A 16,776-nucleotide genomic window follows, 5' to 3' on the forward strand; every position below is an offset into this window, starting at 1 on the left:
CAGGCCAAGGGGCGGGAACCGTGTGTCAGGCAGAGGGAACAGCCAGAGCAGAGGCTCGGGGGCGGTGACGGAGTCTGGTCTGCCTGGGGAAACTTGGGGCCCATGGCGTCATTTGGCCAGAGGAAGGTGGGTGTGAGGGGTGGGCACACGTGGGGTTAAGCAGTGCTGGGGGCTCACCTTCATCATGAGCACGATGGTGTTGAGAGCGATCATGGCCATGATGGTGTACTCGAAGGGCGGAGACACCACGAACTGCCACATACGGTACTGAAAGCTCTGCTTGTTCTGGGGCATGTGTCGGGTCAGTGGTTTGGCGCTGATGGCGAAGTCGATGCAGGCTCTCTGCGGGAGAGAGGCTGGCGGCGTGAGGGCTGGGGGCAGGAGAAAGGCGGCTGCACCCTGAGCACCCCGCATCTCACTGGCCACGGCTCTCTGGCACATCTGCACGAGCCTGTCCCCAGCCGAGATTCCTCACTCCCAGAAGCCCTTCACCACGACCACTTTCTCCTGCCAACAGCTACAGCTCCTTGAGAAGTCATCGTCTGCCCGATCTTGCTCTGACATGTCCCTCATGACCTCCCTGAATCCCCTCAGCAAACATGGGAAGTGGGTACTATCAATAAACCTACTTTGCAGGGGAAGAAAACAGAAGCTCAGAGAGGGTAGGCCACTCGCCTGACGTGGCACAGCTGCCAAGTGGGCCAAACCTGAACTTGAACCAAGGTCTGACTTTGAAGTCTAACCGTTCTTTCCTACTGAATGCTTCTTTTCCTCCTTCTCTTTGAGGTTGGAAGGAATAATGGCTACTTAGTCTTAGGGGCCAACGGAGCAGAGGAAGGACGCATTCCAGGTCTTCCGCTTAGTTTGGATGATTCTAGAAGGGCAAAGCACCATGTCTGTACTCTCTGGAGGACTGGATTTTCATTCATAAATATTCACCACCCCGCCCTCAGGGAGATCATACTTCCTCACCCCACTGACATCAGACATTGGTGTGTGACTCACTCTGGCTAATGAGATGTGGACAGAAGGGACATGTGTCACTTCTGGGCACAGACTACAAAAATTGGACCAGGGTTTGCCATTCTCTCTTCTTGATCTGAAGTGTCTCAGAGAGGAACCAGAGTAAAGATGATGTGGACCAGAGCCACCTGGACATGTGGTGTTGAGCAAGATATCAATCAATCCCTTTGTGGATAGCTGGTGCTGAGATTCTGGAGCTGTTTGTTACTGCGGCATAACCCAGTCCACACTGACTGATACAGACACCCTCTGTCGGTGTGTTTTCATCTGGGAACCCCATGACGGGCTGCCCTGCAGACAGAATTCTGCCTGCAGAATGCTGCTGTGCCCTCCCCAGAGGCCCCCAAAAGCTGTTTCCTGGGTGTGAATGTGTGTGTGCATGTGCGTGTGTATGTGTTTGTGTGTGTATTGGGGGTGTCATCAACTTTTAAATGAAGGATGCAACCGGGAAGTGGCACCTCATTTTTCTCCAGGCTGTATTCCTCCATCATCTTGTCCCCCTGCTCCTGGAAGGTGATGATGATCAAGGCCACAAAGATATTGACGAAGAAGAAGGGGAACACCACAAAGTAGACGACGTAGAAGATGGACATCTCCATGCGGTACCCGGGGCTGGGGCCCTGGTTCTCAAAGGTGGCATCCACGGAGTGCTTGAGGACCCTGTGAGGGATGGGGCGGGGAGAGGGGGAAAGTGGGACAGGTGACAGGAATGGAGGGAGATATTAAGAGAAAACAGCAAAGAAATGAGTAGTCGCTGTTTTCCGACTCCAATTACTGTGGTTACTTTATGAAGCCAGAAGCATTCCCACCTCCTTTGTCTCTGGGGGGTGTTGGCAACAGTGTCAGTTACCTTTACCGCTGCGTATGGAGGGTTATTAAGTGCTGGACATGATTTTATTTATTTTCTTGGCCACCCTCTCAGGGAGGTTATCACTGGCCCCCTTTTGCACATGAGGAAATTGAGGTTTAGCAATTTAAAGTGACTTCCTGAAGTTAGCCTACTAAGGCCTGGCCAAGTTGGGATGGGCAACCAGGTTGGGGGTGGTGGATGGGAGGGTGTATGGGGTCATAGAAGCAGATATGAGTGTGTGGGGGGGCATCTTAGCACAGCTGGTAGTGGGAGCTGAGAAGGGGTAGTGGGGATGAACGTGGGTGTATATGTGCATAGCTGCTCTGAACAGTTGCACAGATTGTGCACTGCTCAAGGGTTCTGCATCTAAGGGGTGCCATTCATACTGTAGACATGATAGATTTGTGTATTTATGATGACAACTTTTGGGCACGTGGCCATGAAGTACCTTATTTGAACAAAATCATTAAGTATATTGCAATGATTTTCTGACAGATGGAAGTGAAGTCTGTTGAGGAAGGCTGTCTAAAAAATTTGCTCAAAGGTGCCGTATGGGCTAGCACTGGCCCCATGTGAGTGGGTACTGAGTGTGCATGTGGGTGGGTGGAAAGGCACATGAGGGCTGGTGTGTTTCCTGAGAGCGGGAGGGAGGGAGGCGAGGATGCTGAGGGCACACACCGGAATCAACCTGAATTTCTGAGACCTCTGAGAGGAGGACCAGGACTAGGGTGAGGAGAGTAAAGCACTTGCCTTGGACACAAATTAAGGAGGTGCCAAGCCTCTCAGTCATCAAAAGAAATAGTATTTTACTGCAATATTTAAACAAATCACAACGAATGCCAAAAAAACAAAAACAACAAACCCACAAAAAAACCCATGACAAAAAATACCAACATTTTAAGCAAAGACAGGTCCGGCCCTGGTCTTGCGCACGATTCAGCCTCACCCCAGCCCTCACCCCATTCTGGGTGAGGAATGGTCCTGTGGTCAAAGGGACTTGGGAAATGCCACGTCCACACACTCTGGCCTTGGAGATCTGCGCTCACTGGCACAGGAAGGGTTAAGAGGACATGACGGCCTGTGTCTGGGGAGCCTTTCTACAAATTAGAAGCACTGCCCGTTCCACACACAGGGTCTGGCGTACTGAGTCCAGTGAGGGCTGGGTTTTTGCCTCCAGGGCCCAGCCGCACTTGTAGGCTGTTGTTTGGGTGGCAGCTCCCCCCCCCCCCGCCCGCTCCGTGTGCCTAGTGGGGTCTCCACCTCGGGAAGCCAGGAGCCAGCCTCTCTTCAGCCAGGCCTTTCTCAGCACTGGGCTCTGAGATCCTTCCCCACCCTGCTCCCTGGGGCCCCCCGACTCTTCCGTGGGACTCTGTGGCGGGCCACTCACTGTGGCCAGCCTTCTCCTGTGGACACAGTGAAGAGGGTCAACAAAGCCCACAGCACGTTGTCATAATGGAATTCATATTTCTTCCACTGTCTGTCCCGTGCCTTCACCTCGTTCTTCTCGTAGAGGAGGTACTTGCCGCTGCCACAGAAAATGCGGGCCATTAGTAAACAGAAGAAGGGGACACTCATCTTCGGCAGGAGGAAGAGGAAGAGGGGCCCACCAGCCCACGTTGCATCCCTAAGCCCAGGAAGCAGCGGCCCCTGATGCATCTCCCTGACGTATGTGTCCATCTGCTCGGAGACAAATCCTCACCCGAGAGCCGACTCAGGACCGAGCACTCTCTTCCAACACGAAAACTTCTAGTCCTGCGGGTGGGAGCCTCAGGCTTGGGGGTGGGGGGTGGGTTGAGAGCAGGGAGAGAGATAGGCACACCTCTGGGTTCATCAGGCCAGAGGGGGCAGCTGCGGCTCCTTTTCAGGGCAGGACACAAGGCTTAGCCCCAGACACACGAGGCCAAGCGTCTGGGGTCCTTCCAATGTCAGGACATAGCCACCAAAATAACAGGCTGCCATTCTCTGCATAGTAACGCTTTACACCAGCGACAGTGTTTACAGGGCGCTTAGTTAAGGGCTTAGCAATTTCTATCACGGGGATGACCCCAAGAGGGGGAGACTGCAGGCCCACAACTTCTCCTCCACGACTCCAAACTCTAGAAAGTTCCGAAAACCAAACATCTTTCTCTTAAGTCAGGGGGTGGCAAGTTACGGCCCGCAGACCAAATTTGCACTTGTTTTCTGTATGGCCCACAAACTAAGAACAGTTTTCTACATTTTTAAGTGGTAGGAAACAAATCAAAAGAATGCGTTTGTGACCACTTACATTTGTCTGACATTCAAATTTTCATTTCTAGAAATAAGAACACAGTCACACCCATTTGTCTCCGTGCTGTCTGGCTGCTCTGCATTAGGACGGGAGCAGAGACGAGCTGTTACAGAGGCTGCGGGCCCCATAAAGGCCAAAGTTCATAGGACCTGGCCTTTGGCAGACAAAGTTTTCCACCTCTGATCTAATTCGTTTGGCAACGAAACCTGACCCGACTGGACATGAGGCTCTTCACACTTGTCATTTGTCCCATTCGGTGCAAACAGTTGCATGTTTACCAGCAAAAAACCAAAACGAAACAAAACAAAACCGGTTTGGTTACAGGGATGCCTTAGACCCAGCTGAGGGTGTGACTGACGTCCTATGTGGAACACGTGCTATATGATCTTTCTAAAATCGCAAGATTTTCTGACTTTTGAAACACATCAGCCAGTAAAGGTTTTCCAATAAGGGAACGTGGATGTGTATGAATATCCCCCACTTGACAAAGGTGGGGATGGAAGTGATGCACGGCAACTCAAACACCAAAACTTTTTCTTCCTATTCTGGCCCCAAGCTGGTTGCACCTGGGTCGCATCCAGGGCCCAACACTCCAGCTTCCAAGCCCAGTGGCACTTCTGCTCCCCACCCCCAGCCCCCACGGGGACACAGAGGAGAGCAGAGACCCACCGGCAGTCTTTCTCGAACTCCTTGGACTCGTCGGTGCAGTGGAAAAACTTCCCCTTGAAGAGTTGCACGGCCACGACAGCAAAGATGAACATGAACAGCATGTAGACGATGAGGATGTTGAAGACATTCTTGAGTGAGTTCACCACACAGTCGAACACGGCCTGGGGGGGCAGAGTGGAGAGAGGGCATGAGGGGCTGGGGACACAACCAACGTGTTGCCAATTTTCCAACGTTCCATCTCATGGACAAGGTCTTTCCTGTTGATTCTGTGTCCCTGCCCCCCTCCCTCCCCCCCTTCCCCTCCATCTGGAGTTGTGCTCTTCCTCCCTTCTGCCCACTGAGCAGTAGGGGACGCTCTGGCTTTGAGAGGCAATGTCACGGGCCTGGGAGAGATGGCATCTTTCCACCATTTCCCAAGGAAGGCAGGGGTCCCGCCTGCAATGTCTCCCACCCTGTTCTGCTTCTAACCATGGTGGGTCCTAACCACCAGTGGGTAAGGGTCCTCAAACCCACTGTAATTACAGGCCAGCTTTCCCCGGGGGAGAGGGTGTGCAGTTTTCTCGGGGGCTTGGGAAGGGGGCCACCACCCAGAAAAGGGTGAGGAACCGCAGCACTGGATACGGCTGGACGTCCACGTATTTCAGCGCAAGCAAGCTTTCACGTCCAAAGGGCAGCCACATATCGGCGAGCGACAGTGCCAAAGTCATGGGGGAGGGGCACACCGAGGCGACAGAGGATGTTCCTTCAGGTCCTGCAGGAGCCCAACACTAAGTAGTGCTGAATCGCATGGTAACAAAGTTACTCACTTTCCACTTTTCCCTTCAATCCTTTTGAGTGAAGGAGAAGGTCTTGCTTTGTTGCTACTCTGTTAACACCTAACCCTGATACTTTTCCTTTTCAACCCGGGAAGAGCAAGCACCCAAGTCCAAAGGCTTTTTCAGGCAATCTTTTTGGCTAGATTTTCATAACGGTGTCTTATTTTGGGGGAATGTATTTAGTTTTCCCTTCTATTAACATTGGGTTCTGGTTTTCCAACTTGAGAACCTTGGCATAGAATTTCCTCTTAAAATATGCTCATTTAAATAAAAAAAGTGATGACTTTAACCTTAAGTAGGAGATAATACAGGTGGCTCTCAGGTGAAACATCAGTTGAAAAGGTGTGTTTGAATGACTAAGTTGCATTTCCTTTCTTTTCTCCTGTTTCTCCTGAATGACAAGCTTTGGGAAATGCTGGTTCATACTATTTTGGAACAGGAGATAATGGAGCCTAGAACAGGTTGGTGAAAAGTCAAAAGTTATGTGGGAGCAGAAACCTAGTTTCCTGCTTCCCACATTACGGTTGTGCCCGATTTTATCCATATGATGTCCTCCTGTGAATTAGGAAAAGGAAGCCCCACCTTAAGACATTTCATCTAATGGAAAACTGTCATAATACACAGATTTTGTTAAGTCGATTCACTTTACTGCCATCTGCTGGAAAGTTGTAATAATAACTATATCCATATACGACGGATGTGATGTTATCAGCTCCCCTTTCAATGTAGTGTCCTTGAGCAGTGTGCAACCTGCCCAATTGTATATGGCAACCCTCACAGGCCTCCCACATGCCCCAATCTCACCTTGAGCTTTGGCAACCGCTTGATGGTTTTAAGAGGTCGTAGCACCCGGAGGACTCGGAGGGATTTAATAGTGTTGATGTCCTTTCCTTTGCTATTGCCACTGTGGAGGGATGTTAGGGTGCAGAGAGGGGAAGAGAGGAAGCAGAAGTCAGTCTGGGTGGTGGGTGGCCCACAACTCCATGTGACCCCACCCTTTCAGGCCTAGGAGTCTGGGGGGAAGCGTGGCACAGTCCTGCCCTTGCTGGGGAAGAGTGGTGAGCACCCCTGCTAGGTGTGAGCTCAAGAGGTAGTCAGCAGATGGCCTTCTGTGATTCTGGTCTCAGGATTTGTTAAGGTCCTCCACCACTTGGCCAGGCCAGACCCAGCAGAGGGGAGCTGGCTGCCCCTGGACGCTCACTGGAGGTGGTCTTGGTGAGCTCTTAGAAATGTGATTCCTTGTCCCGCTTCCAACAGGATTCAGGAAATACTTAACATGGCTCTCCCCCAGTATTCCCTGAGCCCACACGAAAGGAAAGAAGCAGGACATCAGATGTCGATGTTGAACCTCTGCCAGGGTCCCTTAGCCCGTCTTTCCAGAGAGCTGCAGAGAGGTTCAGTCCAGGGTCCACTGGACCTGAGCCTTCACTGTACGGCCCCTGCAGATCCCTTGCTACCCTTAGCCAACCATGATTCAGGTCCCCCAAGAAGAGGGCTTTGGGTGCAGCCATCAAAGGCTTGTGGTTAATAGAACTCATCACCCACCCAGTTGCCCAAGTCAGAACCCAAGTGTCACATTCAGCTTCCTGTCCTCCATCCACAATGGGTTATTCCCCTAACATCTCCATCATCGTCCCCGGCCACCATCTTACGCTGGACTCCCGTTACCCATTTCCCAGCTCCCCGCCACTCCCTGTCTCTCTTTCCTTCGATCTTTTCAGCACATAGTGTTCAAAGCCAATGACCATATCGCTCTCCTTCTCAGAATCCTTCTGGAGCATCTGAATTCCTAGAAGTGCGAACTTCGGGCATGGCACTCAAGGCTCTTGGAAATCTAGCCCAACTTACCTTTACCTTTGCGTTCCCATCGACTGCAACACACCCCAAACCCCAGCCACACTCTTTTGTCTCCCTCTGCTTTTGCACATACTGTTCCTGCTGCCAGAAATGCCCTTCCTCCACCTCTCCATTCACAGGACCACACAGCCCCCAAAGCCAAGTTAGAGGCTCCTTTATCTGACAGCCTTCCCTGATTGCCGCTGGGTTTTACGAGACCCTACTGCTGTTCCACGGTCATCTTTGTTTCAGTCTTTGGCTTCGGGCTTTAGCCAGAAAACCCTTCAAAGGCTTAAAATGTGATTTATTCTTCTACGTGTCCATTTTCCCTTTTAATCTTGGTTCTTGCCCCCACCATGCCCCTGGCGTGTGGTCTCAGGATGCACGTGAATGGATTCAGATCAGAGTTCTTTGAGAGTCTCCCAGCAAACATGTCCCTCTGGTTACCTCGTGGATCATATGGAGAGCTATCCCAGGGACCCCCACCATGGGTGTCTGGGTATCTGGGCACAAAAACATCCTTTCTTATAGATCTCCTTTCTCTCATTTTTTCGGGGAATAAAGAGGGGAACTGAACGTTATTCTGCAGAGCACAGCTGTGCTCCGGGATTCGGCTGGAACATGTTTTTCCCCTTTTAAAGCCAAAGTCATCACTGTTATCTCAAGGCTGTGCCCCTGAAGTAGGCAACACACATCAAGAGAGTCACTGAGATAATGTGAGGCCGAACAGGGACACAATTAAATAATTGGACCCCACAGGGAAACTAGCTATTTCTTCTTCAAGCATCTTTCAGGCCTTTTGCTTCGGTAAGAGTGGAAGGTCTCCGAGATGTGCTAGGAGGTCACTCATTTCTCTGGAATTCCTAGAACCCAGCTTGAATGTGACAAGCCACAATGCCACTGTTTCACGCCTGTGGGATTCACCTTTCCAGCTGTGGTTCTCTCTGAGGCTAACAATACCGGTTGTAAGGGGACGGCCCAGTTTCCCAGCAAAACTGAAGCAGTTTAGACTACGTGTTGGTGGAGAAAATGTCAAGCAGGTGGACATCTAGGTTGTATGTGGAACCAGCTACAATCTTGAGGTGCTGAATGGCTGACATTTGGAAACATGCCTCCCATGGGCCATCCACTCCTCTGAAAAGGACTCCCTGGCCTCCCCCTGTGGGGCTCTCTCCCCCAGGAGGTACCTTGCCCTTGGACAAGGCTGAGAAACAGTCTTGTTTATTGAGGCAGTGAGGAGTGTTCCTGGCAGTTTGGGTCCTGAGCTTGCAGGAATGGCTTGATCAAGGTGCTCTCACAGAAAACAACCCCACTTTGAACCACTTTGCTGAAAGTGTAGATGCTCCTTGGGAGGCTAATTTCTCCTTTTAGAGCCCAAGTCCTGGTTGTGTGGCTTGTCCACCCTTCTCCCATCTCGGAGTCTGGACACGCTTACCCCTCTGGGAACCACCCCACCAGGCTCGTCTGCCTTGTTGAAATTAGACCCTGGAGAGGCCCCGCTCCCCCATGTCCTTTCTGTTCTCTGCCAAGAACTGGACTGATGGTGGATCATGGAGGGAGGCAGTGGCTAAGGCCCCTTAGGGCTCCTCCTCCCGGGGGAGAGACTGAGGGGGGCTCTGGTCACTGCAAGCCACGGATGGCAGCAAAAACACAAGGCCATGGAAACAGGCCCAGAGCCAACACAGCTGCACCAGGGCACAGAGAACGAGAGACAAAATGAGAGAGAGAGAGAGAGAGAGAGAAAACTTTACCGTGTACTGCTCCTGGTGAGGTGGCGTCGGAGGGAGAGACAGATCGTAAGCGGCCTCAGAAGAAAGAACACAGAACACACACACACACACACACACACCTGAGTGCCCCCTGCCCCGCCCGGGCACCAGGAGGGGCAGCCTCAGGCTTGCAGCTCTGGCCAACATCCATCCTTCCATCTGGAAGCCCCCCGTTTGGTCCCCTGCCCTCTGCAGGCTCCTGGCAGCACCAAGAAAGCCAAATTTCCAAGTAGCAGCACAACCAGAAAGTTGTCAGTGACCAAAGGCGAATTTGTCACTGAAGGTCACTGCCAAGAGCTAGAGAAACCCCTTTTCTCCAGAGGTTCTGGGGCTGGAAGGTCTTAGAATGGCTTGGAAGTTGTGAGCTTTGGAGTCAGGGAGGGGCACCGGGGTTTGAATCCCAGCTCTGCCCCTAATTGTCGTCCTCATCTGTAAAACAGACCTTGGAGATTCTGACGCTTGACACATGGTAGCTACAGCCTTGGCTTTACCCCCTAAGGTATGAAGAAGAGGGAGGTCAGCGAAGAGTTCCAATTTAGGGTGTGGTCAGAGGCAGCTCTTGGGAGTCCTGAGATAATGCTCTCAGCATCTGGCTCAGCCCTCGCACAGCTCATCTTTGGAATCAGGCTCGGTCTCATGACAACTCTCCAACCATGGCTGGAGGTCAAGGCCGGAGGAACCCAACTGTCATCAGAAACCTGGCTGCCAGGCAGGTCTTCTCCGGAACTTCCTACTTGCTGCCTCTTTCAAAGTTAGTGATATTTCTTTCTTTTCAATATTTTACTCAAAGTTAGTGGTATTTCTAAAAACAGAATGGTTTAAATGTCTACAAATATTCTGCTGGATTCCCCACCCTCCACCTTTTAATTTCATCTTCGTGGTTCTCAAAGCTCAATGTATCTAGGACTTATCACATACGTAGAATCATGTAGGTTCTCCTCTGTGGATTATTGACCGATCTTTTAATGACAGTGATTTCTGCCTGACCTGCTGGCTTTAGGTGTAAAATGTGAGCTTTCTGAATGTCACTACGTTTGCCTGCGGGAAGGTGGCACCATCTCGCCTGTTTTCCGGATGAGGAAGCTGAGGCCCAGAGAGGGAGAGTGCCTTGCCCAAGGTCACACAGCTAGGAAGTGGCAGACTGAGATTCAAACCCCAGTTTGTGTATCTTGCACTCAAATCTTCTTTCCCATTTTATCCCACACAAGAAAAATAATGCCTTCGGTGCAGGGGCCGGGTTGAGGATGGGATTAAAAATGTGGCAGCCTGAGGGCTCCTTCTTGGGCTTCCTCGCAGTTCGGCTCCTGAGCATGCAAGAGAGGCTTGATCAAGGCGTTCCGTCAGCTGTACTGGCCTGCCTTCAGGGAGGAGTGGCTGCGCCAGATGGATTCTTGGCAGTGAGGGCAGGATCACGACCCGCCAGAGGCTGAGACGTGTCCGTTGGCCGCCCCGATGCATGGGCACAGAGCGTGATATCATGTGTGATGGCTCATGAGATGGTGTGTTAATGGTGCTCGCGTGGACACGGCACACAGTCAGCGGAAGGAGCAGGACACACACACACACACACAGATTCGGGTGAAGTGCAGGAGGGGTGGAAACTGTCAGCAGAGCTTCGACACATCCCTTGGAGGACCACAGGGATAGTTTTCCTACATCTGAGACGGGGCCACGATCACAGCACTGTGGCAGAATCCTTGCCTCCACCCCAAAAGGCCAGAACAGCAAGATTCCTTTCAACGAAGAAGGGAGCAGCCTCATGCCCCCTTCTGCCCAGCTTTCGAGGAACCCGGGCTGGCTAAGCTGTCAAGTGTCCTTCTGCTGATTAGTGAAAGCTTCCACGTTCACGGCTGGGAGATGGGCAGCAACCTTGAATCTGTCGGTCAAGCCTCACCTTAGTGATCCTGCCAGACTCTCCTCTGGGCCTCAGTTTCCTCATCTACAGAAAGGGAACAACGAGACAACTTCCCACAGGAGGTTGCTGGTGGGGATTAAATATATGGAAGCTGTGACTGTTACTACCCAGTCAAGTTTTTCGGCTTTATGGGGAAACTGAGGCACAGAGCCGCTAAGGTACGTGCATATAAGAGACAAACCAGATAGACTTGCAGGAGCCTCTTTCTAAAGCAATAACACTAATCTAACACCCTTTGGGGTTCTCAGCCCTGTCTATGAGGAGATGGGCACAGGACTGATAAATCGAGCTAAAGGACCAGAAAGGAAAGAAGCAAAGGACTCTGGGGTTGGGCACTCAGGCCGAGACCCTCAGAGAATCCCCCACTCCTGCCAAAGCGACATCCATGTAGTAACAAGAAAAGACAGTAAGTAAAGTCCTTATAGGGCGAGAAATGTTCTCAGGCAAAAGAGGCCAGAAACCTGCAGCCAGGGGGTGGGATTCTGAGACATTTTTGGGGGGAAAAGTAACAGCCTGAGGGCTCCTTCTCTGGCTTTTGGGCAGATTTAGCACTGGGCATGCAGGAGCGGCTTGATCAAGGTGCCTGGCCAGTTGTGCCAAGACTGCAGCCCTGCCTTGGAAGAGAGTTGGCAGCACCAGATGGATTTTTTGCAACAAGGGAGGGAGGGTGTGGCAGGGGGAGCCTCAGGGTCTACTTCTCCTATCCCTATGATCATCATATAAAGGCACCCTCATGGCTGTCAGCTCTTCTAAAACCACTTGAGAGCTGCTAGCACTTGTCAGGATCCCACTGGCAAAATCTCCCCCACCCCCCGCCCAGTTCCTGTGAGATCTACAAGCCCACTGAGGCTTAGAGGATGTCCTTAAATCCCAATCCAGACTTTTTCCTTGCATAGGAATTAAAAAAAAAACCAAAAACCCAAAATATTCAAAACAGGGATTTTCAAGGTCATGGGCTGGCTGGCTTTATGCCTGTAGCAACTTCATAGAAGCAGTTTAAAAGATTGACTACAAATATGCTGCCAAATTTCTGTGAGTTGTAGGCTCATTTTGAATGCCCTTGTATAACTTCATATATAAAATGAAAATTAAAAAAAAAAAATCAGCTCCCTCTAGCAGATTCTTTTGCAACACAAAGAATCATTCTGCTGATAGATTTTTGGTGGAAAAATAATTTTGCTTTTGCAAAGTGTTTGCTTAAAGTAGAACCTAATTGTAGCTCCAGGGATCCTAGAAACAGCATATTGTAAACTATAGCTCATTATAGCAAAAGTTCTCTGGTTGAAAGCCCCAAGTCTTTGGACCGCCACCCCTTCTCCAAATTGTGAGGTCAAATTGGGGGACAGAGGTGAGGCAGGGCAACAGTGGGGGCCCCCTCCTTGTCACTGAAGCATGTTCGCTCCGACAGAGGTCTGGGAGGAAAGTGCCAAGGCCAAGGGTGAGCTGATGGGCTTCGGTCATCCCTTCTTTTGTTCTACACCCAGTGGTGGCCACGGAGGTAAAAACCCACCACCCCAGGCACAGCGGGCAAAGGAGTGGTTGTGTGTGGACGGATGGATGTGGCTGTCAGGGTCCCCCTGACCCGTCACCTCCTGAGCTCTAGGAGACTTGGGGGGCTGCTGGGAGGACATCGTCTTGGAAGGCCCGAGGCAGTATGAGCTTGCCCTCCCTTGTTGCAGAGACCGTCCCTGGTCAGAACATGGGGGAGCCTGGGTCTCCTGATGCCAGAGCGCATGGGGAAGTGCCCTCTTTCTCTAGGCCCCGCAGGTTAGGTAGATGGTCAGGCCCACAGGGCCAGGATCAGAGGAAGGAGAGAGAGAAAGAGGGAGAGCGGGGAGAGCAGAGAGGACATGAACCAGATAGAGGGACAGAGACAGAGAGAGACACACACACGTGCTGGGGCGGGCTGGGTGGGCAAGGAGAAACAGAGAGACACAGAAGGTGATAAACAGAAAAGAGAAAATGCGGGGTTGGGGGAAAAGGAGGGAGACACACGGAAAGAGAGAGGGAAGGAGGGAGGGGAGAAACAGAGGAGGAGAAAGAGCCAAGAGGCTGTCAGAGGGAAGAAGAGAAAAAAGGGGAAAGAGAAAGAAGGAGAAAGAAACAGGAACAAGGGAGGGAAGGGAATTTGGGACGGAAACAGAGACAGACAGCACGTAGATAATTTCCACAGGGGATGGATTCACTCCAGGCTGAGGGTGGTAAAGCGTTTTGGCTCTTCAGAGTTGAAATTTTCTCAGGACCTAGCATGGTGCCTACCAGACACCTTGTAGGAGTTGCTCAAATAGCTGATGGAGGGAGGGAGGAGCATATTTCATGACATTCTCATATACACTTTAAAAATCTTTTTGGAAGAAACTGGTGCTATCTTGGTAGGAAACAAATTGTAACTTATTTGTATTTGACATTTCTCTGAATTCCAAGGAGGCTGATTTTTTAATTTTTATTTTTATTAGTTGTCAGCATTCTGCAAAATTTCGTTTACATCCCTTGTCCATTTATCTAATGAGTTTCATGTTTCTTATTGATTTGTAATTGCTTTTTATATATGAAAGCCAACAATTCTTTGTCTTATTTGTGGCAATCTTTCTCCTCTAATTCACTGTGCACTTTACTTATTTTTTTGAAACTTCAGAATATGTTAATAACATTGCCCAAATTTTTTTTTTACAATGTTTTCCATTGCTCTAATACTTAAATAAATACTCAATCATTTAAAAAAGGGTAAGAGAGAGGGAGCGGGAGGAGGAAGGAGTGAGGAAGAAGGAGAAAGAAAGGAGACAAGGTAGAAGGAGAGCAGACATAGAAAGAGGAAAAGAAAGTAGAAGGTAAAGGGAAAGGGGGGGGGTGGGAAGTCTGGCCAGAGTCAGAAGTACAATCAGCCTCCTGACCCTCATGGTACCTCTCCACCAGCTTGGAGGCATCCAGAACCCTGGAGCTTTCTGGCTGTTCTGACACAACTTGACCTCATTGTGTTCCCAGAGAAGATCCGAGAGTGGCCCATGTTAGTCCTTAAGTTGGAAATGAGCCACCACTCTGGCCTCCTGACAAACCAAGTCTTTGTTATTTGGTTGGGGGGCCATTCAAGAACCCCTGAAGATCTACTGAGAAGGAAGCTAGGGGGTAGAGGCACAAAGGAAACTTCTGATTTCTCACTATGGGGGTGAGGTGGGTCAGAGTCCCTCTGAGACTTTCCTTTCCGGGAATGATCCACGGTGGTGGGCACAGACAGGGTCCCCAAGATTTGTTTCTGGATTAGGAGCTGGTTAGGTCTTCTCAACCTGCTTCAAACATCTATAACTTGAGGAATGTACTGCTGAGTTTGCTATCAAGGCCCTAAGATCTAGTGGCTGCCCAGCCCTTGGGTACCATCTTGAAATGCTGTCCAGAACTTAGGTGCCATCTTGGAACGGGTCCCCACAATTTGGGTGCCATCTTGGACAGAATGGCTGCTCAGCCCTTGGGTGCCATTCTGGAATGGCTCCCCACAACCCAGGTGCCATCTTGGACTTGCACAATGATGCATGGCTTTTCAGGAGGCAGAGAGTCCTAGGACTGCCAGAAGTAAAAGACACACAAAGGGAGTCACAGGTCTGCAACTACAGGGCCTTCAGGCACAGGGTGGGGGTCTGAATTCTCATGCACATTCATTTCCTGGTTTTCTTTTTAGGGGGCTCTCAGAGAGACAGTGGTTGGGGTGCAGCTTGTAGAGCAGAAGGAAGATGAGATGTCCCGGCGGGGCTATTCTAGTGAAAGCAGCAGAGCAAGGGGTCAGTGAGGCGGCTGTATGAGGAGGTAGAAGGTGGGGTCCCTTCTCCTTCTTCCTCCACAGTGGACGTCATGCAAAAGCCAGTCGAAGCTCTTCCTGGAGGCATGCGGATGTCTCCCACCTTCCAGAGCCCACTCTCCCCATCTCTACGCCCTGAGAACACATTCCCTGATCCAGTGGGCAGCCCCACGCAGGGGGCGGGGGACAAAGAGGCAAGTAGAAGCCTCAGGAGGAGACTTACGTGAAGGCAAAGGCCACCAGGGCCCCACTGACCACTATGAAGTCGAGAATGTTCCAGAGGTCACGGAAGTAGGCACCCTGGTGCAGGACGAGCCCCAGGTCGATCATCTAGGGTCGAGAAGAGATGGTGCTCAGACCCCTCATCCCACCTTGGGGATCGACACCCACCTTTCCAGTCTCTGGGGGGGGGGAGGGACACCAAGAGGGGACATGGTGAGGGATGGGACTGTAGCCGGAGGTCCTGGGGGAGTCCTGGGGAGTACCTCCCCACCTCCTGAGAGGCAGTTCTGACTTGCTGGTTCTTAGGTCCAAACCTCGGGGTCCCCCTTGACTCCTCTTTGTCTCATTCCCCACATGGAATCCATCGGCAAACCTTCCAAGAATCTGCCCACCTTCTCCAAAACCACCCTTCTCCAACGCCCCCCATCATCCTCTGCCTGGACCAGTACGATCGCCACCCACTCCTAGTTCTCTTGGCTCCCACCCGCCCTGCCCCTCCCTCAAGTCTGTCCTCCCCGAGGCCAGAGGGTGCCCGTGGGAATGGGCATGAGTCAAGCCACTCCTCTGCTCAGAACCTTCCATGGCTCCCACCTCACTTGGGGCAAAAGTCAAAGTCCTCCCTGTGGCCCACAAGGCCCTGCAGGATCTGTCCCTGTCACTTCCCTGCTCTCATCTCCCTGCCCTGGTTTCCCCATTCTCCTCATTCACTCCTTGCAGTCCTTGCTGCTGCTCCAACACACCAAGCATTTCTAATCCCCCGGGCAAGACACTTGTGCCAGGGTGGCATTCTTGAGGGTGAAGATTCCCTTGGATCCCTGGCTCTCTCAGCACTCACCTTGATCACCATCTCAAAGGTAAAGACGCCTGTAAAAACGTAGTCAAAATATCGCAGCACCTGTAGGGGATAAAAGCAAGGGGGCAGCAGATCACTGGCTTGCTCCAGCAGAGTCCGCATGAACCTAGTGATTGCCCACTGGGGTGTGTGGTCTCCAGCAAAGTCCCCGAGGAACACACTTTCCCAAACAGAGAAAACACGGCTGCCGCACACAGTTGGGCAGGATGTGCACTGCCCAAGGGCCCCTCCCATCCTGTCTGAGAGTACAGATTTGTATGTTGTGTATGAAACTGTCCAGCAGATGGCAGCAAAATCCTAACAAAATCACTCAGGACGGTCGGCTTACCAGTGGGAAGGGTTTCTTTCTTATTTGCCCAAAGCTCAAATATAAAGTAAAGGTGGTCTTGGGGAAGTTCGGGGAGGGCTGCATCCCTGTTGGCGATGAGTCTGACCTCCCAATGCCCTTGACCTGTTGGGCCTCCTAGGTGAGAAATCAGAGGGTCTCCTAAACAGGACCAACCGTCTAAGTCAGACCCTGGGGGTCAAACTCATCACTGTGGTCTCCCACCCAGCTCTGCGGCCACATCCTCACCATGGTGGGGTGGTTCTCCCCGCACCCCCCGCCTTACACGGGGCCAGGGCCAGGTGGTTTCTGCCTGGATGAGCACCGGTCTGCAGCCCGGCCCCTCCCAGGCCACGTCATGGCACGTCTCTGGTGTGACCTTCGTGTGAGGATGTGATGGCACAGTGTCGGGCAGGTGGCGAATGCAGGGGGCGGACTCAATC

General features: G+C 51.6%; 1 protein-coding gene across 1 annotated transcript in view; it reads right to left on the reverse strand.

Moving 5' to 3' along the window:
- The window catches only part of CACNA1A (calcium voltage-gated channel subunit alpha1 A), a 276,152-nt gene that overhangs the window by 32,368 nt on the left and 227,008 nt on the right, over window positions 1–16,776 (reverse strand). The window contains exons 24-30 of the mRNA XM_081805421.1: window positions 15,991–16,050; window positions 15,157–15,263; window positions 6,431–6,530; window positions 4,812–4,972; window positions 3,261–3,398; window positions 1,482–1,683; window positions 178–342 (exon numbers count right to left, since the gene is read on the reverse strand). Coding sequence (XP_081661547.1) covers window positions 178–342; window positions 1,482–1,683; window positions 3,261–3,398; window positions 4,812–4,972; window positions 6,431–6,530; window positions 15,157–15,263; window positions 15,991–16,050 — 933 coding nt within the window. The remainder of the gene's footprint in view (window positions 1–177; window positions 343–1,481; window positions 1,684–3,260; window positions 3,399–4,811; window positions 4,973–6,430; window positions 6,531–15,156; window positions 15,264–15,990; window positions 16,051–16,776) is intronic.

Source organism: Leptonychotes weddellii, chromosome 1, assembly GCF_054177405.1.
Source record: "Leptonychotes weddellii isolate Sample4059 chromosome 1, ASM5417740v2, whole genome shotgun sequence".
Classification (NCBI taxonomy): Eukaryota; Metazoa; Chordata; class Mammalia; order Carnivora; family Phocidae; genus Leptonychotes; species Leptonychotes weddellii.